Below are 27521 nucleotides of genomic sequence, written 5' to 3'. Positions count from 1 at the left end.
TTGTTATAGTAGTGCAGATGTAGGAGAGCAGAGGGAAGGATCACCTCCCTCAGCCTGCTGGTCACACTCTTTTTAATGCACCAACCCTACTGTTTCTTTCCTAATTCCTTCAACTATTTGTTCTCCTACTACAAGTATATGTGCTTCTGTCACTCAAGCACCAGTCTTTGGTTTAGGTGCTGTTTATCTGGTAGGCTGTTCTGAGTAGGTCTGGCTGTAACTCCACAGACCAGCTGCAGGGTGGGAGTTCAGTTGAGCACCCTGGCTCTGCCCCAGCTTTGCACCCATTTCTGCCCTCCTGGGGATGGCAGGACCTTGCTCGTTTTCTTTGCTCTGTACTGGGTAGATAGCCCACAGGCTTTTTTGCCCCATTGTGGGATAGGACATTTTTAGGGGGAGGTCATCTAAACTGAAGAAGACTGAATTGATTACTTCAGATATTGCTCCTTACTCTTCCTGCTTATTAAAAAAAAATCAAGCCTTTTGCAGGTAAAATACTCTCAAATAATGAAACTGGTGTTATGCTGGTAGGCAGCCATGTTACCGCACAGCCGCTTGATCTCTTCCCCCTTCTTAACAAGATGGGTGGAAATGAGAGGGGGGAAAAAGGTGAGCTTTTTAGTTTTGCTGCTTAATGAAAGGAAAGTAAAATCCATACAGAAGTGAAAGGAGAAAAGTTATTCTCTACTTCCTATCAGTGGATGATGCCCAATCACCTATCCTGGGAGCCATGGCCTCATGCATGTAGCAGACACTTGAGAAGACACACCTTCATGGTGAGAGCATCTCAGCTCCTTTTTCTCTCCTTGCTGAGCACAGCATCACACAGGATGAGTTGTCCCTCTGGTCAGTTTGGATCAGCTGTTGTACCTGTGTTCCCACTGTTCCTGACCTGCTGGCCCAGGGGGCACCTGGAGTGCCAGACCATGTGCTGTGCCACACTGCCTGGTGCTCATGGTGCTCTCGCTTCAAGCACAGGTGCTGTGTGGGCTGCTGGGGAAAAGGTAACTCCAGCCCAGCTGGACCCAGTACAGAAGGCTGTCTTGTGCCATTAGTGTTAGCAAGGAGAAGTAAAATTGTACTGATGTGCTTTTTATCATCTGATGAAGTTTTCTGCACATCATGGTTTTGGAGCAAAAACTGCAATTATGTCTTGGTGTAGTTATGGACAAAATCAGTTCTTCAGTATGGCTTAGTTTGTGCTCAGACCATTGTTTTTGTGGGTTTTTTTTTTGTTTGTTTGTTCGTTTTGTTTTTTTTTTTTCTTTCAAGGAAAGGGGCAGAGAACAGGAATGTAGCAGGCCAGAACTGAATTACTGTAGGCTGTTGTCTGACTCCTTGATCAGGCTACTGGAGCTCGGGAAGCAGCTTGCTGGAGATGTAAGCATAAATGCTTGGCACCCTCTGTTTCTGAGCTAGACAGTGTTGGAAATAATAATAATAAAAAGCTAATAAGAACTCGTCAGGAAAACTGGTGTTGCTCAGGCTTTCAAGTGTCCTACGTGGTGTCAGAGTCACAGCTTTTCCTCCCCTTTTCTATTTCTATCTATTCTCCTGCAGAAGCGGGCAGTCCGTGGCTTGGACAGGTACACTCAAGGCTGAGTAAGGAACTGGCTGGAGGGCCGGGCCCAGAGAGTGGTGGTGAATGGAGTTAAATCCAGCTGGTGACCAGTCAAAAGTGGTGTTCCCCTGGGGTCGGTGCTGGGGCCTGTCCTCTTCAATATCTTTATTGACGACCTGGATGAGGGCATTGAGTGCACCCTCAGTAAGTTTGCAGATGACACCAAGTTGGCTGGAAGTGTCGATCTGCCTGAGGGTAGCGAGGTCTTACAGAGGGATCTGGATAGGCTGGATAGCTGGGCTGAAACCAGTGGATGAGGTTCAACAGGACCAAATGTTGGGTCTTGCACTTTGGCCACAATAATCCCAGGCAATGCTACAGGCTTGGGGCAGAGTGGCTGGAAGACTCTGTAGAGGAAATGGACCTGGGGGTATTGATTGACGCTAGACTGAACATGAGCCAGCAGTGTGCCCAGGTGGCCAAGAAGGCCAATGGCATCCTGGCTTGTATTAGAAATAGTGTGGCCAGCAGGAACAGGGAAGTAATTCTCCCCTTGTGCTCAGCACTGGTGAGGCCACACCTCAAGTACTGTGTCCAGTTTTGGGCCCCACACTACAAATGAGACATTGAGGCCCTGGAGCGTGTCCAGAGGAGGGCAACAAAGCTGGTGAGGGGTCTGGAGCACAGGCCTTATGAGGAGTGGCTGAAGGAGCTGGGATTGTTCAGTCTGGAGAAGACGAGGCTCAAGGGAAACCTTATTGCTCTCTATAACTACCTGAAGGGAGGTAGTAGTGAGCTGGGGGTCAGCCTCTTCCCTCGTGTGACTACTGACAGGACTAAAGGGAATGGCTTCAAGCTGCACCAGGGAAGGTTCAGGCTGGATGTTAGGAAATCTGAAAGGGTGGTCAGGCACTGGAATGGACTGCCCAGAGAGGTGATGGAGTCACTGACCCTGGAGTTATTCCAGAATTGTTTGGATGTTGTGTTGAGGGACATGGTTTAGCGAGAACTATTGGTGATGGGTGGATGGTTGGACTGGGTGATCCTGTGGGTCTTTTCCAACCTTGGTGATTGTATGATTCTATGATTTTCTCTGCTACTGTACTTAAGGTCTTGCAGCACTGAGAAGTAGTTGCAACAGTTTCCTGTGAAACTTTGAATATGGTCACAGTGAAAAAAAATTCTGTTGTTTGCATCATCAGCTATTAAAAATAAATTTGTTGTATGCTTTGCATAATAATGCTTGAGTTCCCTGCTATTTATACTCCTTGTACTTTCTGTCTTCTAAACATAAAGTGCGTGCAGAATACTGACTGCTGTGAAATTAACAGCAGTGTCGGAGTTTGATACAATGCCTAAAACACATAAGATTTTCATTTTAAAAATTGGCTCGTTTTAAGTAGTGAAGACTCAATGTTGACTGTCATTCTTCAGATCATGATATCTAGCAGTGCAAACTTGTTTATACTGAACAAAATGAAATGTTCTCAGAGATAATGAGTGGAGATTGCTTAAGTACTTCAAAAACATTCCACAACAGCAAAGTGAAGTAGTAAATTTTAGATGATGAATGCAGCCCTTTGCAGCGTATGTTGACAGAGAAATAAATACAAGCTATAGGAATGAACTTTGGAGGCTTTGAGTTCTTTTTCCTGCTGACAGTGACTGACAAGTGTACTTAAACTGTTAATGGGATGATGTATTATTGAAATAGTTGTATGTCACGGTGTTAAGAGAAGGAAGCTTTTAGTAACACATTATTCTGTATTTTTAACAAGGAGAAATCTTTCTGTCCTTGAAGGTGACATGCACAGTCCTCTGTTGCTTTTGTTCTATTGCAACACCTGCAAGTCCCAGCTTAGATGGTCCTTCATTTCTGCACTTACTGCATGAATATCTTTCACTGTAACAACTGTATTTCTTTTGGGTCTTAAGTTAATTAGTTTTGGTATTTTTTATTTTTTAAGAAGATGGAACATCTTTTCAAAACTGATGTTTCAAGACTTCAAGGTAAGAGCTAAAAGTTGTTGAATACTGAAAGATGAAGAAGACTGACTCGATGTTGGTGGAAAGGAAAAAGCTTTTCTGCTCTATTGGTTAAAATCTAGCTGTATTATTTCATATCAAGCAAATAATGTGTTTTCTGCACATGAAGTTAAACATGAGATTCATTTTAACATATGCAGTCACTTGGAAGGCCAGGAATATGTCTGCATTAAGTAATCTGCAGCATCTAACATTCAAAGAGTCAGTAACTACAAAATGGTTGCTGCAATTTACTTCTGAAAGAGCTGAATGAGAGCAGAGCACATCTTAGTCATCCTGTGGTTTCAAGAGCAAATGAAGAAGATTCTGCAGGGCTTTTTTTCATTTGAGTTGTATGTCTAGATATCAAGTACCTACTTGTATGTGAGTTACTGTGTGTACAGTTGAATCCAGGAAGAACACAGAAATACCTGCCGTCCATCTTAGTGATCTAGGGATGATTCTGGTAACATTACTCATCTTCATAGCAGCTCAAAGATGATTGTTGGGCTGATCAGTGAAGCTGGAAGTTTTGATAAATGAAACTGTTTAAATAAAAGGCACGAATGTATTATTTTATCAAGTTCTTCCAAATCTTTGTTTTGTTTGGATTGGTTAACAGTTAAGCGCTGTAATCTGGGTTCTGTTAAACTACATGAGAACATTAAAAAGAAAAGTGGTTGCTGATAAAATGTTTACTTAGTTATATTGCAGTACCTTCCTATTTCATACCTGCTTGTAACTGCTGTCTTCTCGCAGATTCCATCCTAAAAGATTGAGTCAAGGACTGAAAAGCTGAATTCTTAAAGGCCTTCTACTGAATATCAAATGGAATTTTTTTCAGTTCCTGTATGAAATTCTCTGTCCTCTCTCTCTTAAAAACAGGCAATATTTGCATTAGATTGGCACACTTATTTTGAGTAGAGCTCTGTAACTACTTTGCATAAAAGGCTTAAAAATATGTTTTTGGGTTACCCAACAACTACACACTAGTGATAAACCCTTTCCTCATCTTTGTTAATAAGCGATTGATTTCAGTATTGTAGAAACATGCACAACATTACATATAAACTGGATGTTACATTGATACATAGGATTAAAATGTTTCAACAAAGTAAGTTAAAACTTAAGGCTGTAAGGAGAAGGAGAAAGGGCAAGATTTTTAAACAATTATAAAAACATAATGTGGTTTTGCCCTTTTGTTTGTTGGTTTGTTTTTGAGTTGATGACATGGTCCATTAAGCTTCTTCTGGCTTCACCATGGTGGACTTCTCAAGTTCCTTTCAAGCCATTATCAGCTCCCACATACAGAGGGAGATACAGGGCAATCCATGAAAATGCAGCATCAATTCAAGTGATAGCTAAAGATAACTTGGTGTTGTGAGTTACTCATCTGTTCTGAAGAGGGAACAATGTGAAGATTAAGATCTGTTTCAGCTGTGGTTAAGTCAAAAATTGCTTTCTCCCAAATGCATGGATTTAAAATGTTATTAAAAAAAAAAAGTGATGTGTGTTCAGATCCTCTCTTGTACAGTCTCACCGAAGTTTTTATTTTGGATCCATGAGAACTGAATGGAAATGAAGTGCCTTTTTAATTGTTTGGTTTTGGATCTAAATTTTCAACAAGGTTGTAGTGGTATTCATTAATAAAAGCAAGCTAGCGCCTGACATAATGCTGTGGTTTTCATCATATTTTTACAGTCTTTAAGGACTTTGATATTTTAAGGCTTCTTCAAAGTTTTATAAGTGATTTTAATGGGCACTGATCAGAAATGACCTTGTACCCTTAGCACTAAACAAAGAAAAAAGCAGAACATAAAGAAGAGTTTTTATATAATTAAGGCAGCGATTCTTTGTTAGAAATGTAAAATCAGTTATGTAGAACCAAATCTAGCCAGTCAGAGGTTGTTCCTGTCTAGAACCAGTAAGGCTGGAAAAGACCTCTAAGATCATCCAGTCCTTACCATGCACCTACTACCAATATTACCCACTAAATTATGTTCCTTAGTACCACATCTGCATGTTTTTTGAACACCTCCTGAACCCTGGGGAGCCTGTTCCAGTATCTGACCACTCTTTTGGAGAAGAATATCTATTAACTGATACCTAATCTGAACCTCCTTCGGTGTAAATTGAGGCCATTCCCTCTCGTCCTATTGCTAGTCATGTGGAAGAAGAGGCTGACTCCCACCGCACCACAGCCTCCTTTCAGGCAGTTGTAGATGGCTATGAAGTCTCCCCTGAGCCTTCTCTTCTCCAGACTGAACAATCCCAGCTCCCTCAGCCTCTCTGCATAAGACTTGTGCTCCAGGTCCTTCACAGCTTCATTGCCCTTCTCTGGACATGTTCCAGGGCCTCAGCATCTTTCTTGTAGTGAGGGGCCCAATACTGAACATAGTACTTGAGGTGTAGCCTTGCCAGAGCTGAGTATGGACAGACAATCACCTCTATGCTCCTGCTGGCTGCACTATTTCTGATGCAAGCCAGGGTACTGTTGGCCTTTTAGCCATCTGACGTTTAGCCATTTGGCATTTAGCCAACACAGTACTGGCTCATGTTGAGCCAGGTGTCAACCAGCGCTTCCAGGTTCTTTTTCACAGTCTTCTGGCCACTCTGCCCAAACTTGTGGTGTTGCCTGGCATTACTGTGGCCAAAGTGTAGGATTTGGCACTTGGTCTTGTTGAACTTCATTCCACCGGCTTCAGCCCAGCTATCCAGCCTATCCAGATCCCTCTGTAGGGCCTCGCTACCCTCAGGCAGATTGACACTTCCAGCCAATTTGGTGTTATCTGCAAACTTACTGAGGGTGCACTCAATGCCCTCATCGAGGTCATCAATAAAGATATTAAACAGGACTCGCCCCAGTACTGGTCCTTGAGGAGCACCATTAGTGACCAGTCACCAGCTGATTTTAATGCCATTCACCATCATGCTCTGGGCCCAGCCCTCTAGCCACTTCTTTACCTAGAAGAGAGTGTACCTGTCCAAGCCATGTGCTGCCAGCTTCTCCAAGAGACTATTGTGAGAGACAGTGTCAAAGGCTTTGTTGAAGTCTAGGTTCTCTGACAGAAAAGCAACTCTTCTCTTGTGTCATAGATGCTATTCTGCATACCACAGATTGTTAGCATACTCTTAGAAATGTGTTAGGAGTCCATCAATAACAATGCAAGTGTGATTTATTTGAGAGAGTCAGGTTGAATACAGCTTGCATATGAGTTTTGAAGGCTGTGGTTTCACCAGTAGTGGAGCCAAACTAATGGCTTGCTGCTGCCAAAGGAAAATCACGCTTTTCACTGTGCAGTACAGACTCTTCCCTTGAGTATTCTCCAACTCTCTTCTAACCTTCCTGTGAATAAATGAATTTCTCCATCCAGCAGAAGATTCTATACAGTTTCATGAGTCACTTTCAACGTGTCCTGAAGCCCTTAAACACCACCACCTATCGTGGAAGGTGATGTTTTAATGGGATTCCATTAAGAGCTTCTTTAAACAGTGTAATAATGAAGTTCTGGAGTTCTGCTAATCAAGACAGCTAGACAGCAGATAAGGCTAGATATGTTCTACTTCAAAAATGGCAGCTTTCAGAAATTCTTTCTTGTAAGAAAATGCATGGAAGATTGACTTTGTAAGGTGGTAATCTATAAGATATTCTAAACAAAAGTTTAATTAACTAAAGTTCCCCATTATCATATGCTTCAGTAATCTGCATGAAAGACTAGTAGATGTGCAGACTTCTACCCAAAAAAAAAAAAAAAAAAAATTCAGGCCAGTAAGTCGATCTGATTTAAAAAAAAAAAAAAAAAAAATCTCTCAAAAGTTAGAAATAATTTTGATATTGTGGAGCTTTTGAGACCATTAAACCACCTCTTCTGATGGGAATGTATCACCCCTCCAGGTTATCTAGTACCAAATGAAGTATCTGCCTATGCTGCAGCTGTCTAAGCTTTATCAGAATGAAGTGGAAATGACTTATGTAATTGAAACGTGATTTCAGAAATGCTTGCATCTCTGTATTTGCATACTTTTGCAACTCTCAAAAGCAGTGAAAGCAGCATTGTGGAAGTGGTTAATTGTAGAGAGGAAAGTACTGACTGAAGTAAAATGTAAGCCTGTAGTTTCTGTGACAGCCAGGTGTCACTGCATTATCTGTTGAGTACAGAAGTTACAAACGATCCTTACATTTCCTGTTTTTCTTTCTAATTAACAGTGGTTAGTTTTTGTCAGAGGTGGTACTAAATCAACTGGGGCATGTCAAAAGAGGGCAGAAAATTCCTAAGTAGTAATTGCAACCCAGCCTTCTCTGAGTGGGTTTAATATTACTGCAGCAGGTCACAGCGTAGCTTCAGTACCACATCTCTAATCTCGGTGCAGTTCAGTGCGAGCACAACAACTGAAATGAGTGCAAGACACCACCCTTTGAAGGAGTTCTGAGATTTCCAAAGCCTTCTTGTCTTGCTTTTTCCTTCCCCTTGCCATTCTGCTGCTGAGTTTTACTCTGCCCATTATATCACTTGTTTTAGGGTCAAAAGTGATTGGAAAGGTTGGAGTTGGAGGTGAGAAGATGCTGTTTTCCCTCAGCAGCTGGTTCTGCAAGAAAAGGGAAACCTACAGTTTTCATGCTGTTGCGTAGGCCAGCTCATATGCTCTTAGCCTGCAAGTCTCCAGAGGCACTGCTGCTCACTGCAGAGCTTTTCACAAAACCATTTTTTCCCCGCTATGTCTGAGGAATGTCAGTACAGGACTTGGAAATTCTGACCCCTGTGATGGGAGGTCTAGGGAACCTCCTAATGTCCAGTGTGAGCAGGAAATGTCTACTAACTTTGCCTTGCCCTAAATCACAGAAATTCGCAATATAAATGTCCCATTGTTTTTGTGGTAGTGTTTTATGTGTTCACAGGCTGGCTTTACAATAATAGTACACATGAGAATGACGCAATTTTGGAACCCTGTCCACAGTGTGCTGCTTTTGAAATGGCTATAACAATTGAAAAATTTGTGTCCTGATATACCTTAAGAAAAGACTAAAAACAGCGGTCATTTTTAGCCATTCTTGATGTTCTCTTATAATTGGATTCATCTTTTGTTTTGCACATTTTTGACTAATTACATGAATGCATGATTTTTGTTATTGTTGTTTCTTCCTCTGAGTGCTCTTGACAGTCGTCAGCTCTTTTCTTTTTTTTACTTAGTACACTGTTACAGTATTTTTTCTTTCTTGTTTTGTAATAAAGAAGAAGTTTCTAAGAATCATAGCAATGATTTGTGAGTATTGACTTTTAAGATAATGCATCCTTATACAAGGAGATCTGTTGAAATCTATAAACTCACTGTAACTACACTTAAGGTATCTTCTGAAAAGAAACTTAAAATATATATTAAAAAAGAAAATAATTCATCGTGCATACTTTTTCATTCACAATCATATTTTATTCTTGATAGGAGATGCCTGCCATCTGTTGACACTTGAAAAACCTCTTCTTGATGAATTATGAGAATATGATCCCTTCCATAATTACATTTGCCTGCATGTCTTCAAATGTAATACATATTTATCTGTTTTCTGATTGTGAAAAGAGTTAAGGTAGTGGGAAGACTGGGGGAGGAAAGATATACGGAATGGCACGCTGGGGCCGGCAGTTGGGATGATAGGTAGGAAGGAGAGAAGTAGACCAAGTTGCATTTACTGTGTATATATATATTTTCAATACTTAAAAATCTGCCTTTCTCTTACTTTTTACTTCTATTGTTTCTCTTTCTAAACAGAATCCTTGAAAATGCTGTCTCTGATTTAATATTGATTCTTTATCCATATTCATATTAGGCTATTTTCAATCCTCATTGTAGTCAGGAAGACTTTGGTCTTGTATTTCATCATGCTGTTTGCTTTCACCTTCAGAGCTAAAGTAATTCAATGGTAAAATCTTTTGCTGACTTTCTAGGAGCAGAGTACTTAATTTCCATGCTCTTTTGAATTACCATTTGTATCATTTAAGTGTGCTTTCATTCTCTTTTCTCTCCTTCCACATATGATGCATGCATATACGTGGATGGGTGTGTATATATATACATGTACACCTGCAAGAATGTTCTGTAGGGTGCTTCTAAAGGAAAATTTAAAGATGCTGAAATGAAATTGAATGTGAACACTATTCTTCTGTAGTAGTAACATTTTTATGGTATTTAATATTATGTGAATTTTCTAAAAATGTTAATTACTACAGCAGTTCTGATGTAGTGGTGTTTGTTCCTTTTTCCTCTCTACAGGGTGAAATGAAAAATGCATTACTGAAGTTTGTGTGAAGGGGTACGGGATTCAGTTTTTAGCCTTTAACTTGTCTTCAGCAGTACTGCTATTTCTTCTACCTTACTTGAATTCTCTTTTTTTTTTTTTTTTTTTCCCCTTGTGTGATTTAATAAAAAAAGTGCAAGGCAGAAACTTAGTCTGTCACCTCTGCTGTGTTGACAACAACTTATACCAGGGCATAACTCAATTTGTGTAATCAAAAACAAATGTTTTATGGTAAAGTGAGAAATAGCTTTGTCTCTGATTGTAACACTAAGTATGATAAGTATGTCAGGTAGCTTCAGTTTTATGTCCTGATTATTATTTTTCTGCATCTCAAACATTTGTATTACTTTCTACGTGTGATTTACTAGCAGTGAGGCCTGGAGAAGTTGTGGATGAACCAGAAGGCTGTGCTGCCATCCAGAGGGACCTAAACAGGCTGGTGAAGAACCAAATAGAGTTAAGCAAAGGGAAATGGTGAAGTCTCGCACTTGGAGAGAAACAGCCCCAGGCACCAGACCTGCTGGAGGCCACCCAACTGGAAGGCAGCTATGCAGAAAAGTGCCTGGGGGGTCTTGGTGGACGCCAAGATAAACATGATCTAGCATAGTGACCTTGCAGGCAGGAACATCAATTGTATCTTGGGCTGCATCAAGCAGAACATTGCCAGCAGGTTGAGAAAGGTGATCCTGTCCCTCTGCTCTGCCCCAGTGAGGCCACATCTGCAGTACTGTGCCCAGTTCTGGGCTCCCCAGTTCTGGAGCATCTTCCAGTTCAATCTTATCAATGCATATAAATATCTGAAGGATATTTATATAATATATATAATCAGGTGGGTGAGGCGAGGCTGTGTTCAGCAACAGGGCAAGCAGCAATAGACACAAACTGGAGCATCTGAATATGGGGAAAATCTTTTTTACTATGAGGGTGACAGAGTGCTGGAACAGGCTGCCCAGAGGGCCTATGGAGTCTCCATGTCTGGAGATGCTCAAAACCTGTGTGAACACTTTCCTGTGCATTCCTGTAGGGAACCTTTAGCACAAGGTTGGACTCAATGATCTCCAGAGGTCCCTTTCAACACCTATGATTATGTGACTCTTTGAGACAAACATGTAAAAAGCTGAGTGCAACTATTAATAATGGTGTGACTATACCCCAGGTAGTTTTCCTTTAGCCTGTTAGTCAGGTCTCCTCAAAAAAGACCAAAATGTATTCCATTCCCAAGTCTCTTTAGTAGATCAAATAAGTAAATAAAACATAGCCACTCTAGAAGATACTTTACAGAAAATGATGTGATGTTATCTTTCTTTTCCCCCCTTTTTAATAATTATCTAATGGCTTACATTAGCATGAGCGTGTCATGTTATTTTAGAAAATTTTAATCATGATTCTTTCAAGCAAGTTAGCTAAAGCTCATATTCATACTTTGTTTTTTGTGGTCACCTGCTACTCTTTGATTCTTGATTATATCTTAATTGTTTGAAATTAAGAGTAATGTGAAATGATTAATGAATAGTAAGAATTTCTGACTTAAAATTTGTTTAAAATAAAACCTACCACTAAAATATTGGGAGTGATTTTGAAGATCAGCTTGTGCTTATTCCACAGAGGCAGTTTTACCTCTGAAATATTCAGGCATAGCTTGTTGTGATTGCAGGAAGTTAAGGGAAAAATATTTCACTCATCTGGTTATAGAAACAAGACAACAGATGAAAAAAAAATCAACAGCAAACGAGCTCTTTAAATGATAAACTCACGTAACCAGTTTAAAACTGGGCTTGTTTTTTCATCCCTGTTCTTATAGAGCTACTCATGTTTAAACATTAATTGAAAATTTCTGGATATCTGTCTTGAAGGGGCTTTTGCTTGCTGTTTTGTTGTTGTTCTTTTCTGCTAGTTCTTCATAAGAACTATTATTTCAGTGCTAGTAGGCTAAAGGTGTAGGTTCCATTGTAGTTGTTCTTTTTCTGCTATATTTTACTTATTTATATGACTGGTTTTGTGAATGTCTTCTGTACACAAAGTATTTTGAAACTGTATTTCTGACACAAACATCAGATAATTGTAGATTGTGGGAAGAAGTCAGGAACTTGCCTGCAATGTAGAAAATTACACCTTCTAAGGAAGGTTTCTGATTGATTAGGGAACAGTGAAATGTCTCAAAAACAAAACCCCACCTAAACCTCTGAAGTACTGGAATGTATAAAAACAAAACTAGATATTGACACTTGGTTTTGCTGAGAGAAAGCTAGCACAATAGCTTTCTGGTCTTTTTGTGAAATTCTTAAAATATAGCTTTATATCTCGTAAGTGAAACTAATGTAAGCCTCTGCTTTAAAGTAGGGACTATGAAGGAACAGAGATCTGGCTGTAATTGGTTTCAAATTGAAACTGTAGAGAACTTTGTGTTAGTTAAAGAAGTCAAGCTGTCAACCTAGTTGTGGGCAGGCCAGTCACGTACGCGCCACATAAACACACAGGTTGAGGTTGGAAGGGACCTCTGAAGGTCATCTAGTCTGACCAGATCTAGTATCAGATCTGGAGATTGGTGGCCCTGACTGTGGCAGAGTGGTTGGAACTTGATGATCCTTGGGGTCCCTTCCAACCCAAGCCCTTCTGTGATTATGTGATTCTATGATCTGCTTTGTTCTAGTAGAGTCAGCTAGAGCAGGGTGCGGAGGAAGACATCCAGGTAGGTTTTGACCCTCTCTAGAGAGGAAGTGACCACAGTCTCTGGGCAGCTTGCTTCAGTGCTCTGTCACCCTTGCAGTAGAAAAGCTTTTCCTCACGTTTATTCCTTAAAACATTCATAAAGACTGTGGATTATCTAATAAAATAAAACAGTTGGTGTTTTAAAATTCCTTTCTAACATTTTCTGTCTGGGGGGCTCTCAGTTCTTTGTGTGTTTGTATACAAGGGTTTTAGTGCCAGCAGCCGCAGGCAGACTTCAGTTTACAGGGTCTGTAAGGGGCCAGCAACTGAGAGACAGCATAAGTAGACCTAAGTGCTAACAACTGGAGGTGCTCCCTGGATCATAGGGACTTCTATGTGTCCATGGTGTGTCTGCATGGCAGGTGGCTACTAAGGAAGTACTAGCATATCTCCATCCTGCTTTGGCGGAGATTGGAGCAGGATCAGATTGTTGATGCTGTCTCTGGTTGTGAACACTGTGTCTTGGTTGATCTATCTATCTCTGCCTATATAGGTATGTATATGTGTGCTTTGTATATATGTGTGTGTCTACTGGGGATACATACTGCACCTCACTACCAGTTGGACCTGGATGCATGCTGTAATGTTTCTCTCTCCATGCTCTCAGATGCAGTGTGGCTTTCCCCTAGCAGTCTCATTAGGTTTTTAATCTCTACTGCATTCATCAGTGGAGAAATAATTGAATATCTCATGTTTGTAGGGTCACACAAAGACCATGGAGTCCAACCCCTGCCTCCACACAGGACCACCCAAAAATCAGACGCAATACCTGGGAGCGTGGTCCAGATGCTCCTTAAGTTCCAGCAGTTCAGGTCCGTGCCCACTGCCCTGTGCAGCCCGTTCCATCCCCATCACCCTCTGGCGCAGACCCTTTCCCTGACCCCGAGCTGCCCCTCCCCTGACACAGCTCCATGCTGTTCCCTTGGGCCCTGTTGCTGTCACACAGAGCAGAGTTCAGCACTGCTCTCTGCTCCCTGTGAGGAGCTGCAGCCGCCATGATGGCTCCCCTCAGCTCCTCTGCTCTGTGCTGAGCACACCCAGTGACTGCAGCCACTCCTCACACATGTTGCCCTTCAGACCCTTCACCATCTTCATATCTCTCTTTTAGACACTCTCTGATAGTTTTATATTCTTATTTATCCTCACTCTTGAATCTTCTGATTCAAGAGGCTATTGCTAATAGTGGATGAGAAGTCAAGTGGCGTTCCTTGAGGAAGTATTGTAACAATGGATTATCAGATCATTTAAAATCATTCTCTAGGATCAATTGCATGTGAATTCTTGTAGTGTGGTAGCAGCATAGCTGCGAGGCAGATACTCAGAAAAGTGAAGTGAATAGCGTCCAATTCTTGCAGGCTGTTTTAATCTTTGAGATACTGAAAAGCATATAGTTCAATTTCTAATGGAACTCAAAGCTCTTGACCTGTCAGGTAGCTTATATTTTTCCCCAGCAAGTTGTTCAGCATAAATTGCATACTTCATTTGTGCTCAATAGTTCTTTATTTTGGGAAAGCAGAAACAACAGATTTGTAAGGCTTGAGTGGGTTTTACTTGCTTCTTTTACTTCACGCACGTCCAACCAGTGGCCTGCAGGCCACATGTAGCCTGGCACAGCTCACACTGCAGCCTGCCGTGCATTGTCATGGCAGTGACTCTTCCCTACCACATGGCCTGGCCCAGCCCCGGGACATGGGGAAAGCACAGTACAGTGCTGACTCTGTTTCTTGTGTCTGCTCAGTCACACTGAAGCCTGTGTGTATTACTTGTGACATGTGCTTGTGCTGCTTGCTGAGTAAAACACAGTGATTGCTGATACTAATACTAATACCTCAGCCTGCATACGGCATCACAGAACAGAACCCCTATAAAAGAAAAATCATGGATGAAGAAAGAGTGTTCAAGGAAAAACGGACAGATGGGTACTACTTTGTCAGGACAAATAATATGGCACTATGCTTAATTTGCAAGGAAATTTTGTCAGTTTTCAAAGATTACAACTTAGGAAGACGCTATATGCAGAAACGCTGCCAAATGCAATGCATACCAAGGAATGCTTCAGAAAGACAAAATTGCAGAACTGAAAAAAGGTGTCGTCTCAGTGATATTTTTTAAAAAAAAGTAAAACTCCAACATACTCTGTTATTAAAAACTAGTTGTGTGGTAGCAAATCTAATTGCAAAAAAATAAAAACCATTAACGGAGGTGACTTTATTAAGCAGTGTATGGAAAACATGACAGACATAATGTATCCTGATTTAAAACAAACGAGCGAACATACTTTTCTAGAGTCAGTTTGTGTCACCAGGCTGTAGCCAGGTGAACTGAAGAAATGGGAACATCTGTTGAAAGAAATTTGGAGACAAAAGCTGCTAATTTCAAATTTTTTGTTTTGGTAATAGATGAAAGTGTTGATGCTGCAGATATGGCTCAACCTGCCATTTTCAGTAGAGGTAATGAAGAAAATGGCTTCTTTGGTGCCATTAAAAGACACAATAAATAGCTTGATTTGTATGAAGCAGTAAAAAAATACACTAAAGCAATTTTCTTCAACCTTTGTCAACATATCTGATGTGGCTACTGATGGTGTCCCAGTGATGGCTGGGAGAAAAGGACTTGTAAAATTAATAGAAGAAGATGCAGTTGCCACTGACAACTCACATTTGATGAAATATCACTGCATCGTACATCATGAAAATTTATGTGCAAAGGCCTTAGAAATGGATAATGTCATGCAAGTCATCATCAAAGCTGTGAATTTCGTAAAATCCAATGGGTTGAATCATCGCCAATTCCAGGAGTTCCTTAGAAATACGGATGTTGATTATGCAGACACCCATTTACTTTTTTGCAGGAAGGAGGCTAAGTCAGGATAAAATACTAAAAAAATGTAATGATTTGCAAATTGAAATCAAGTCCTTTTTGGAATCAAAAGGGAGGCTTGTGCCAGAATGTGAACATCAAAAATGGCTCACGGGTTTAGCATTCTTGGTGGATCTGACTGCTCATTGAAATGTGCTGAACATACATCTTCAAGGTGAAAATCAACTTAATCTGTGCTATGTTTCAAACCATAGTAGTGTTTGAAATAAAGCTTGAATTATGGCAAGCTCAAGTTACGGCAGATAATTTCATACATGCATCAGCTAAACACAGTCCTGTGAACAGCAAAAAATATGCAGCCCTGCTTTCTATTTTGATAAAGGGATTTGAGAATAGGTTTCAAGATTTGTGAAAAGTCATAAATATTTTTGGTATATTTGTGATTCCATTTTCAGTTGACATAAATACATTGCCTTTGATTTTTCAAACTGAATGTATAGAGTTGCAAGTAGACGTTCAACTGAAAAGAAAAATGTGGTCATGTCTCTTTACTGGACTTCCATTAGACCTGTCTTAACAGAGAAAAATATCCCATGCTTCACAGTCATGCCTTTTTAATGTCAACACTTTTTGGCAGCACATACGTTTGTGAACAATTATTGTCAAGGATGAAGTACAGGAAGAGCAATATTTCATTAAAAATCTCTGATGAAGGCCTTGAGAGCTCACTGAGAACTGTGGCTACTTCAATCCGACCAGACTTGGATGCAGTAGTATCACAAAAACAGTATCACACTGGTTTTATGTTTATAAGTAAAAATACTTTATTTTTAACTATAAATTTTATATGTGACCTAAGATAATTCCTGATGGCTCAATGTGGACCAGGCAAGCTGAAAGGTCGGCCAGTCTATTTTGTATCGTCAGTGCTGTAGTAGCAGGTAGACCTGCTCTATGAAGTTAGGGAACTAGTGCCATCTGCTGGTGCTGATGCATTTCTTAAAACAGGAGAAGTGACTTGGCAGGAGATGTGAGGAATTTCTGGCATTGTGCTAAAAAGAATACTTGTACACATCTGCTACTTTAACTTGTAATTATGTGGATAAAGTAAGTAATAAAAAGGCTTCTTATCGGCTGTTTATCTTAAGTTGGCTTAATAAAGCAAGTGTAAGCATTGGGCCATATTTCATCCTGCTTAAGAAAAATATTCATTTCTGGTATGTTCTTTTATTAAATAGTGCTTGGCAAATACAACACAAAGAATTTTGTTTAAGTTGGCAGTATTTTACAACTCCATTTGGAAGAGTTTTTTCTACTATCTCTGCATCTTGCTAAACTCAGAACCTTCTCACTTCCACTATATTTGAAATTACTGTTTTAAGTGGCTGATAAATTGTTTGACGTTAAATACTCAAGAATAATAAAACCTGAAAACAGTTGAAGCAAATGGCTGATATCTGAAGGCAGACGATCCATAAATATTCTGTTTACCCTGTCCTTCCATTCCTTGAAGAAAGGTGTCCTGCACCTGAAGTTGTTTACCTGAGGTAATAACCCTGTTATTCTCCAGAGCCCTGTAGAGGCTTTTACAGTAGCTCTTTGGTCATGCTTGTTCTCCTGCAATAAATGTCTGACTCGTAAAATATCCTGTCCTGTGATGAAAACGTTTGCAGAAGCGAAGATAATTAATATTAAACTGGTGTTCTGTTTTCTACAATTTAAGTGATACCCTTAGCTATATATATTTTGTGTGTGTACTGTATTTCATCTGCATGCAGTTACTTACAAACATACTGCAGACTCAAATCCTGATTTGAAAAATTTCTTTACTAAGTTAATATTTTATTCTTAGAGCTGTGACTTTCACTTTAATGCCATAGTCCTTGTGAGTTGAGGTATACCTGCCATTGTTTTCTTTCTGCTTCCAGTGCTATATAACCTTAATGCCTTTCAGTAATTATTCTGCAAAATTAGTAGCATCTGCTGCATACAGCTGCTTCTCCTCAGGCTCTCTCCACTGTGAGCTCTGTTTTTTCTGCTTTTAAATGAAGTAACGTTGTGCTATATTTCAGCAGAAGAAAAAGAAAATGCTTATGCTTTAAATAGAGTGATGTTGTAATAACTTATGAATCCTTCAGGCATTCACTTCAGTTCTGGATTTGTACCTGGTCAAGGCAACTACCTGTTTTGCCTTAAAGTACTGAGTGGCACAAATGAGAAATACAGTTAGATGAACCGTCAAGTTCATCCAAACAGCAGTAGCAGTTTGAGGAAACCTTTAAATAAAATCATTCTGGAATAGTAGTGCTCTGCTCTAATGTGTTAGTGCCTAGGATCAGCAGATGAGTCTGCTTTCCCAGTTCTCAATGAGTATCTCTAAATATATTGATTTTCTTTGTATGAAGCATTTCTAGTGCATCACTATCACTGTGCAACCAGAACGGGAAGCGTATGGTGGAGTTTTAGGACAAACGTGACTGCTGGCACTTTCCTTACCACCTAAGTAGCACTTCCTTCTTCCAGCTTAACTCAGGTATGACCTTGTCCTCTCCCAGCAGCGAGGGAAGATGCATGGCAGTTTCTTTGGAAGACTGTGTTGCTCACAGGTTTATGTTGTTGTGTGCTCCTAGACTGGCATTGAACCTCTAACTCCATCTTTAGCAGCTGTGTAGTTGGCTGCTGTGTTCTCCATATTGTGCTGCAGAAGTAAATCTTGCAGCAGATCACAGATACCTCTTTGTTTCTCAACCTGTACACGAGGCATCTTATTTCCCCTGTGAAAATCTTTTTTCTGGGTTCCAGTGAAATAGGATCTGATGCAGCCTTGCCTTGTTTTCCATTAGCGCTACTTTTTTCTCTGAATGCAGTGAAAGCATCTCACAATACAACTGTGAAGAGTTTGTTATTTGTTTTGCATTGACGTTCATGCCTAATACTACCATAAATATTTTGTGTCATGGCATTTGCAATTTCCCTTAGCAATGTCACACAAAAATCAGCAACTGCAGGCTATGCTTTGATTTGTGGAACACGAGGATGAAAGCAGTAATACTCATTACCTGTCTCTTAGCATCTGAGTTTTCCTTGTGTGAATCACTTCATAAGAAAAATTGCCTTCTTTTCTCATACTATGATATACGTATGAGATTATCCTCTTTCTGGAAGGTGGTACTTCTTTCTAGATATTTTCCAAAGTAAAGTTGTAGAGATTCTGGAAAAACAAAGTATCTCCTCTACAGTATTTTTAGGTATTACAGATTACTTGTAAATGCAGCTTGCAAGCTGACAATAATTCTGATCTGGCTGTGGATCACCAATCCAAAATCTTTTTTTTTTTTTTCCTCTTCTTTTTTTTCAAAACTGATCACTATCTTAGTAGGCCATAGATTGTTAATCAAGGATCTTTTTGTTTGCTTGTTTGTTTTTTTTTTTCCTTTCTGTCATTTGTGAAGATGATGTGTTTCTCTAGATTTTGCCTTTACATGGTGACAGGACTAGCTGAACTTCTGAGTTTCCTATGGTATCTGTGTCTTTTCATGGGAGACTGACATCTTTTTCTTTTGAAGTTCCTTTTTCATCTTTCTAATTCTAATTGACTTCTGCTTTCTTAATCAGATACAAATCACATGCCTCCCGCCCTGCTGTTATCTGAAATTAATTTAAGAACTTCTGGTTGAATTTGGTGAGCTAGGTATTTCTACTTGGCAGCTAGATTTTGAGGAATTTTGGATGTTAACTTTCAGACTATTTTTCTGTCTTTTCAGGTCTCTGGATGGCAAACTCTGAAAAGAAATGCTGGTATGAGAGGTATGCCTCATGTAGGCCCAAATATTCCTGACTAGTATATACATAAATGATAAGGCCAAACTTCTTAGGAGTTTCTTTGCTTATCCTCTCTTTGAACTTGAATTTGTATTAGTTTTCAGTGCTGCTATCTCTCTGAAAGGCAAAAGCGTGTACAGGGGCATTTGGCCACGTCTTGTTGGTGACACAGTTGTACTGGAGAGGTGTGTAATACACTGCCTGATCATCTTGATGGAAAGCTGCCTTAGTGGATGAAACACAATGCGACTAAAACCAGTTGACTGATACGTGTGTATTCACTGCTGGTATCTCCTGATTGTGTTTATTTTTGTTCCTTTATATTTATTTATACTAATTAGAAATATAGTGCAGATGTCTTTGTATTTGTCTTCATGTGTTTCCTCCTGGCACGATGTAGTACTTACCAGGCAGACAGAGGCTGATAATGATCTGACAGTCTGGTGTCAAATAAAGTGAATTGGAACCAAAAAGCATCTTGGTTCAAGTGGCCTTTTTTGACATGTTGGCAGGATGCATGGAACTTCTTGCTTCATGGAGTCCATGTTCCAGAGCTTAAAGAGACTGCCACTTCTCTCTCTGTTGTAGATAGGCTGTATCTAAATAATTTATTAATAATTCATTGTTGTACAGCTGTGAGGAAAGCAATCTCTTAAAAATTGATTTTGATAGCTCTTCTATCCATTTCGGGATTCATCAGTGGCATATTTTAGGAAGGCAGATTTTGTTAGTCTTTCACAGAGAAAAAATTCATCTAGCCCAGTCTTTTTGGGGCCCTTGTTTTCATCTGTATCCTGTTTCAGCTAGAACAGGGTTGATTTTCATCTACTGTGTCTGCTATGATGCTGTGTTTTGGCTTTGGAAGAAAAGCAACGTTGGTAACACCATGATGTTTCAGGTGCTGCTGAACAGTGCTGCACAGAGCCAAGGACCTTTCAGTATTTCAGCTTCCTCTACTGCCCTGCCAGTGAGAGTGCTGGGAGGGTGGCACGGGGACCTGTGAGGGGACAGAAACAGGAAAGCTGACATAATTTGGCCAAAAAGATGTTCCATACCATATGACATCATATGAAAAAAATATAAACCTAAGGGGAGTTGGCCCAGGGGGCAGCTGCTGCTTAGGGACTGGCTGGGGATCAGTTGGTGGGTGGTGAGCAATTGCTCGTGCATCACTTGGTTTTGTACGCATACGTAATTGTGCAAACACATAATGATAATTACTGCTATATCTCTCTTTGTTTTCTGTCTTAATAAATAGTTTTTTTCTCATTCCGTGAGTTCTGCTTCTTTTTTCACTTTAGTGAGTGAATGGCTTTGTGGTGTTTAGCTGCCTGCTGGTTTAAATCACAACACTTTAAAACAAGACTTCTTTCAAGAATTGATTCAGGTCTCTCAAACTCCAGGTTTCCTAATTCTCTAAAGCAGTACACTTCCAATTAATTTTGTCCTGACTCAAAAATGTTTTCCAGTGCAAAGCACCTAATATTTGGGTTAACAGTGGTTCTTCAGCTATTGTCTGAGATATTGGTGTTGCTGCTTTTATATGCTGTGCTTACAAAGGTCCTAAGTTTTTTTTTTGTTGTTGTTGTTGTTTGTTTGTTTGTTTCTTTGTTTTGCTAAGTATAAGGGAAGATGGTGTTTCTATCTTCATATGCTTACGGATGGTAATCAAGAAAATGGAGCCATTCTGTTATCAGAGATACACAGCGCTGGGATGAAAGGCATTGCACACAAATTATAGCGCAGGAACATTCAGTGCCATTAAATAATTGGAGCACTTTTTTGGCAATGAGGATGGTCAGAACCTGGAACAGATTGCCTAGAGAGGCTGTGGAATATCCATTCCTGGATGTGTTTGAGTGCAGCAGGACTGTGGCCAAGAGTAATTCAACTTTAAATTGTGTCACTGAGTGCAAGTGGGATTAGAGCTTTTGGGAAGTTACTTCTGATCAACACGATCCTGTGAATCTTTGTGGCCTGCTGAGCGATCATTTCTCTGTGTTTTACGTTTCCTGTAAAAGCAGGTGAGATTCAGCTTATTAGGAAGCATCTGTTGTTCAGATTGTTTTGTGATTCTAGGATTGACAACTGTGACTTCCTTCTGTTCCAGCAACAAGGTTTTGAGAGAGGATAGTATTTTTTATTCTAATGTTCACTTGTTTGCTAGGTGAGGAATGAAAAGCTTCAATTTTAAATCAGATGTCGCTGTTCAGTCTACAGATTGAGACTCAGGAAGATATCTACACTTCCTTCAGATTGAGATTACTTACTCTAGTATGTTACAATTTAAGGAGGTAATTGTGTAGGGGAACAAATGAAGCTCTGTGTCGTACAGATTTGCCTTGTTAATTTTTACATGAACTTAGCATTTGCAGTGTTAAACTGTGAAAAAGTGCTGTTATGTTCTGAAAATGGTGTTTAAAAAATGAGATCTGTTCTGCGCTCTGAAATTACATGATTTCATATCAGATGATAACTTTCTTTAACATTTTAGTTCATGAGTTTGCCAGATAGACTTGCTTTGGATATTATATTGGACGTGTATTTTTTTCTGTTGCTGAGAAGTGTATAATTTTGCTTCCCATCCAGTCAACGGAGTATGTTTCATCCTAATTTTCTTTTCTTTTCTTTTCTTTATTTTTTTTTTTCCTGGTAAAATTGACTTTATTAACCTTTTGTAGCATTTTTACCTTTTCTCTGTATGGTTTGTTAGTTATTCTCTTAATATTATGTCCCAACTCAATTGATTTCCATTAGCTGCAGGTTTTTTCTAGTGCTGTGTCATATGATTCCTGTAGTAACATTGCTTGTCTCGACTGTAGTGGCAGAAAAGATGGTGTCAAGCTTTTGCTAGAAAATAATTTTTTTTGCTTCAGTTTTCACTGTAACATCTTTGACTTTTCTTCTTCAATGGTTGGAGTCAATCTGTGGTAATCTTGAACACTTCCTTCTGAATTCCTGTCTTGACAAATACAGTTGTATTAGTAATGCCTCTCTAAATATCCTTGTAGCTTAACTTCTCTTTTACGCATTGGGAATTAAGATTTACAAAGTGCTCTCTCCATGAATAGTCGTTTAAACCCATCTCCTGAACTGTTTATAAGAATGATGCTAAAAACCTTTCCCCTGAGTGTTAGAAATGTTAAGTAATTCATGCAGTAGCTTATTTAACTGGACACCTCGTAGACTAGATTGGAAGTGTTGAGTATGCGCCTGTTTTTGAGATAGAAACAAATCTATAAATTAATATTTGAAAAAGTAATTAAGTTCCTAGAATAGATTCTGACCTATGTTTGGATCTGGGTACTAGAGTTCGCGCTTCTCATTCTTCTGTCAGAAGCTAGTTGCTACCTTAATTAAGAAATCTCAGATACCATAAAACAAGTTTAATGTTTGTCCGTTACTTAACCATGAGTACTAGAATTCTTCCTAGTCCATTTTGTATAGGACATTACAGAACTTCATGAGCTTGTGGTAAATCATGTGCTTTTCCAAAGTTATAATGGAACATAAAGTACTTCGTCAACACTAGTTTAGATCAGATTGGTATGAAGGTTTGCTTTATGATCTATAGTCCTTTCTGCTTAATACCACTTCAGTAAACAAAGGAAAAAAGATATGATAAACTGAGTTCAAGGTAAGACAAGCATGTTAAAATATTTCTTTGTGAAATTTGGGGAAAATGAGTTAACGTAAAAATTCTGAAATGTATTCCCTACTGAACTAGATGAAAACTGTTAGTGTTTATGAGCCATGGACAGTGTATTTTGAAAAATTATATATATATATATAGGTATATGTATACATATATAGATAAAGATATGTATGTGTATATTTTAAAGGTAACAATATGACCCTTAAGTCATAGGTTTTGTAAACTGTTTTCTCAGAGTAACTGAGGTTGCTGTCAAGGAAGTTAATGAGCTGTTTAATTTTTCATTTTTGCCTGTTTAGTGGTAGTTATGCTATCCTTGAGTGAAAAGCTTTCTAGTTCACATTTCTTAGTACAATAAACTGCAGTTCTGCCAATGAGGCAATTTTAGTTTGGAACATGTTCTTCTATTACGCCCCTTTTAGATAAAATGAAATTTTGGGTTTACTTTTCAGCTGTTACTGAGATGACTTCAAAATTATGCTTTAATATAACAAATAAAGGCAGGCCTTAAGTATAGTTGAACATACTATGCCAAATCAGATGCAATTCTTTTGAATTATCAGTTTTAAAAATATTTTCTAATTGTTCTGAGGATTTTCTCTATTTTTTTGTTGAAATTTCTCCTGTGGCTAGTAATTGCGTAGATCAGCAGAATGATAGTGTTTCACCTTAAATCCAAGTCCTGTGAGCAGCAAGGGGCTTATTAACAGTGTGGTAGAAAGACCGTTTTCTATGCTAGTGAAACTTTGACTTGAAATAATGTGAAATCACCAGCATTTCATGCCTTCTATTTCTGTGAAGTTTTCTAACAGTTAGTGCTATCATTGTATGCGTGTGTGTATGTACATGCACGTGTGTATACATATACAGTGTATGAGAACCTTACGTTGTGTAAACATATCTTTAAGGTGAATTACAGTTAATAATTTATCACCAAATCACTTTTACTTCATCATTGCAACTGTTTTTCTGTATGGTTTCTTTTCTATAGACACCAAAGATGCTAACAAGAAAGATTAAGCTCTGGGACATTAATGCCCATATAACCTGTCGTCTGTGCAATGGATACCTGATTGATGCTACCACTGTAACAGAATGTTTACATACATGTAAGTACGATTATAATTACATTCAAGAGATTGTTTTTTCCCCCTTGATGTGCAATATGATGCAACAGTTTTTAGATGAGATTCGAAAGTCCGTTGTGCAGCAGCTAGAAAACTGCATGCTTTTCTAGACTGTTTTTGTTTGTCTGTTTGTTTGTTTTAACAAAATGATGATGTTGTTTTTACACAGTGACTTAAGCGAGGATGCTAAAACTGTCATGCACAAACTTGAAGCCATATAGAAGTGGTAATATACATATTCAAAAATGCAGCCGATTTTCATGCTGAGAGAATGTGGTATGCACAGCATACTCTGTTCTTCTCTGTTCTGTGGCATTTGACACAGCATTTATTCTCTACCTGGAGTTCCCAAATGTCTCTTGCTGTCCTGTCCCTATGAAGAGAGCAGACATGTTTGACGAGGAATAAGTAAATTACACAGTATTCTAGAAATAGGTGTTCTGGACCATTTTAATGAGATTGTTATATTGCGCTGTGAATTCCAAGTTTCACATCACTGAATTAGGCCTTAGAACATCACAAAGCCTTAGATTTAAAACAAACAAACAAACAAAGCCACATCAAAAACAAACAACAACAGTAACAAAGAGTTCTTCTTGAAGTTGTAAATTCATCCCGGTATCTTTATTGCTAACATAATTGGATATAGGAGTGATGAGGTTTGAAAAATGTTGATGAAGAAAGGTCCTGAAAGACTCAACATAAATTGTTCCTTCTCTGGAGAAATTTAGTCCAGTGTGGCAGTGCCTGAACTGTTATTTGTCTTGAGTCAATTTCCTTTGCCAGGGTAGGTATCATCTGAGGAATTAACCTTCCGATCAAAAGAGTCGTGGTAGTAGTGTTAAATATCCTTTGTAGCTACCTCGAAGATATCTTTATATTACAAAGTTTTAGCAAAAGTATTTTTTGAGCTGTGTCTTCAAGAATCCCTTCAGCTAACGAACACATTTATGTAAGCTGGGCCCTTCTCTTTGTCTGGTTTTATCTGCTAAGAGCTTAGAACATCATTAGTTTTGTTCGTGTTGACCTGTATTAGTCTATTTAGTACTTGCCATGCAACTTCAGAAACCACGTGCATTTTAAAATGCATCTGTCATAGTATGTTACTCTGATAAAACTAATATGTTGTTTGAATAGCTTCACTGTCCTAAACTTTCTTGGAAGGGAATTAATTATTTAATTGCAATGGTTTCATCTCCGCTGAAAGTTTTTGTTTAACTTGTTTTATTTACCCCCTAACATTTGCTAGAAAGGTTAGAATACTTGGCTAAGTATTTTCCATTGTATTTCATTTCTAAGTTACGTTTATCAGTTGTAATGAGTTTATTGTTCTTAACACACTTCCATGCCATTTTGTTTATTCTCAAGTCCCTTCTGCTAATGCTATGTATCTCAATTTCCATAGCGTACTTCCTGCAGTGTATGGAGACAATTAGATCCTTAAGCTTGACTTCTGCTTAATTTTTTTCCTCAACTGCTACTATTAACAAGATTACACATAAAGACAGTATTATGCAAAGTCATGTGGCTGACGTAGGGCTAGAGAGTCCTTTTTTGTTCTTTACAAGCACAAACAACTCTTTCTCTCTGTTGATATAATCGGTGCTGTTTCTTACATTCATTTATGAAGTCTTTATTAATCCATAGTACTTTCTTCAAAAGCCAGGGAATGCCACTTGCTAGGTTCTGCTGTCCTTTTTTTTTTTCCACCCATTCTGTGGTTTTTGCTGCCCTTATTTCTATCTGTTTATATTTTCAGAATATTAACTCCAAGTGTATCCGGTAACACTGGATTTTTTTTTTTTGGACAGGAGGTATAGCTTTGTATGAAAAGCAAACAAAAACCATTTTCTTCAAGTTGGCATTATTTATGTTGTGAATGTTAATACTAATGATACATACTCCTGAGAAAGCATCCTTGCAGAATCTACCCTGAAAGAGTCTTGCCTGTTGAGATAATGAATTCTCTGCTGAGTTGTAATTTTCTTTATGCTTCTACTTGTAACTACGCAGTTATCTCGTTTTTCTTCATATTCCTCCCTTCAGACATTCATAGACTTTTTAGCAGTAAAGGGCATGCTTGAAACCTGTGGTGATAATTTTCTTGAGGGAAAACACACTTTTTCACTTCCTTTTGTACTTCATTTCTCTATCTCTAGATTTTTGGTGACAGGCTATAAAACATTCAGTTGTAGAAGCTCATTATTACGTCTTTCCTAGTGTACCTCTGTCTCTCGATCAGAGTTCTAGGCTGTCAGATACATGTAGGTTTCTATAAATTTTCACGTTTTCAATTTGTTATTCATTGATGTTTATGTGTAAGCAATGTTTTGAAATGAGAAACAGAAGGCATTATTCTGTGAGTTCATGAGGATGGTGAACAATATCTGTTTGTTGAACTAGATACAGAATGGAGATTGTCAAGAGAAGTGAAGGTGCACAAATAATCAACCTCCCTATTCCTTTTCTAGTGCATGTTCTTGGATATGCTTAAGCGTGCTGTGAAAGGAAGCAGAAAATATACAGCCCAGTTTAGGGCTACAATCAGTGTCCAACTATCTGAATAAATGAAGATACCTTGAAAGCCCACTTAACGGAAATTCTCTAGTAATGCTGTTGTTTCAGACTCTAGAATATTTTGCATATCATCTGTCCTGTATTCCTAGGACTTCCACGTTCAGGAGAGCTTATTAATCCCAGCCTTGAGAAGAAAACAAAACAAAACAGACTAGAAGACTGCAGAACACTTGATAAGCCATCAAATTGCATTTATTTGGGTGCTGTGGGTGGACTAATAAGCCTATCAGAATCTAGGCTAACTTACCCTGAATTCAGTTTAGTAGGAATTGACATACGCTTCTTCCAGACTGGAAGATTGATTGAAACAGGAAAACAGAATGACTGCTGTGGCTTTCCACTGCATATTGCTATGCAAGGTCTGTGCTTTGTGTTCAAAGCTATGAGTCTTGACATGACCGTAACTTCTACCAGCTGTGGTACTGTCACTATGAATGTGTAAATACAATATAAAGTACAAAGTCCTTATGCCTGCTTTGGTGCTGTGTAATTTTCTTGATATTACCAGCTGTTTATTGAAATATACCATCATTCTGTCTGAGAGCTAGATGGCACTGTAGTTACAGAAATTCTTTTACTTCGTGTGATGAGTGCATTGATACCAAAATTAAATGAACTGGTGCTGCTTAAGAGACAGATAATTTGTTTTTGGTTTTATTTTTTTTTTTTTTTCAAGTTAGAGTTTTATTTAGAACTTCAAGTGGGTCAGGAAATCATGTAGTGGTGTATATTACCAATACTGTTTCTTAATTGTTTATTTCAAACCAGGTGCAGATGAGCATGCATATGCAGCTGGAAAACGTTTCAACAGCATGCAGCTCTATAACGTAGCACTGCCTTAGCAGCCTTCACTAATGCTTTTTATGAATACTGAAGATCTGTCTCCATTTAATTATTTTTCTGAGAGGAGTTTAACTGTCATGTACTCTGTGAGAG

The 27521-nt window shown here is 38.9% G+C and overlaps 1 protein-coding gene across 8 annotated transcripts in view; it reads left to right on the top strand.

Moving 5' to 3' along the window:
- PCGF3 (polycomb group ring finger 3) overlaps positions 1-27521 on the top strand; it is a 54261-nt gene that overhangs the window by 11912 nt on the left and 14828 nt on the right. For 4 of the 8 annotated variants that reach the window (XM_015280486.4, XM_046905778.1, XM_046905776.1 and 1 more), the window contains one exon: positions 23873-23990. In XM_015280486.4, coding sequence (XP_015135972.1) covers positions 23882-23990 — 109 coding nt within the window. In that variant the 5' untranslated portion in view covers positions 23873-23881. Of the gene's footprint in view, positions 1-12796; positions 17938-19168; positions 19212-21150; positions 21251-23872; positions 23991-27521 lie in introns of those variants that run through there. The other 4 variants (XM_015280482.4, XM_046905779.1, XM_046905780.1 and 1 more) reach the window with 3 other exon arrangements.

This window comes from Gallus gallus, chromosome Z (assembly GCF_016699485.2).
Source record: "Gallus gallus isolate bGalGal1 chromosome Z, bGalGal1.mat.broiler.GRCg7b, whole genome shotgun sequence".
NCBI classification, from domain to species: Eukaryota; Metazoa; Chordata; class Aves; order Galliformes; family Phasianidae; genus Gallus; species Gallus gallus.
The sequence above is the reverse complement of the archived record's forward strand: the minus strand, read 5'-3'. Positions and strand labels throughout refer to the sequence as shown.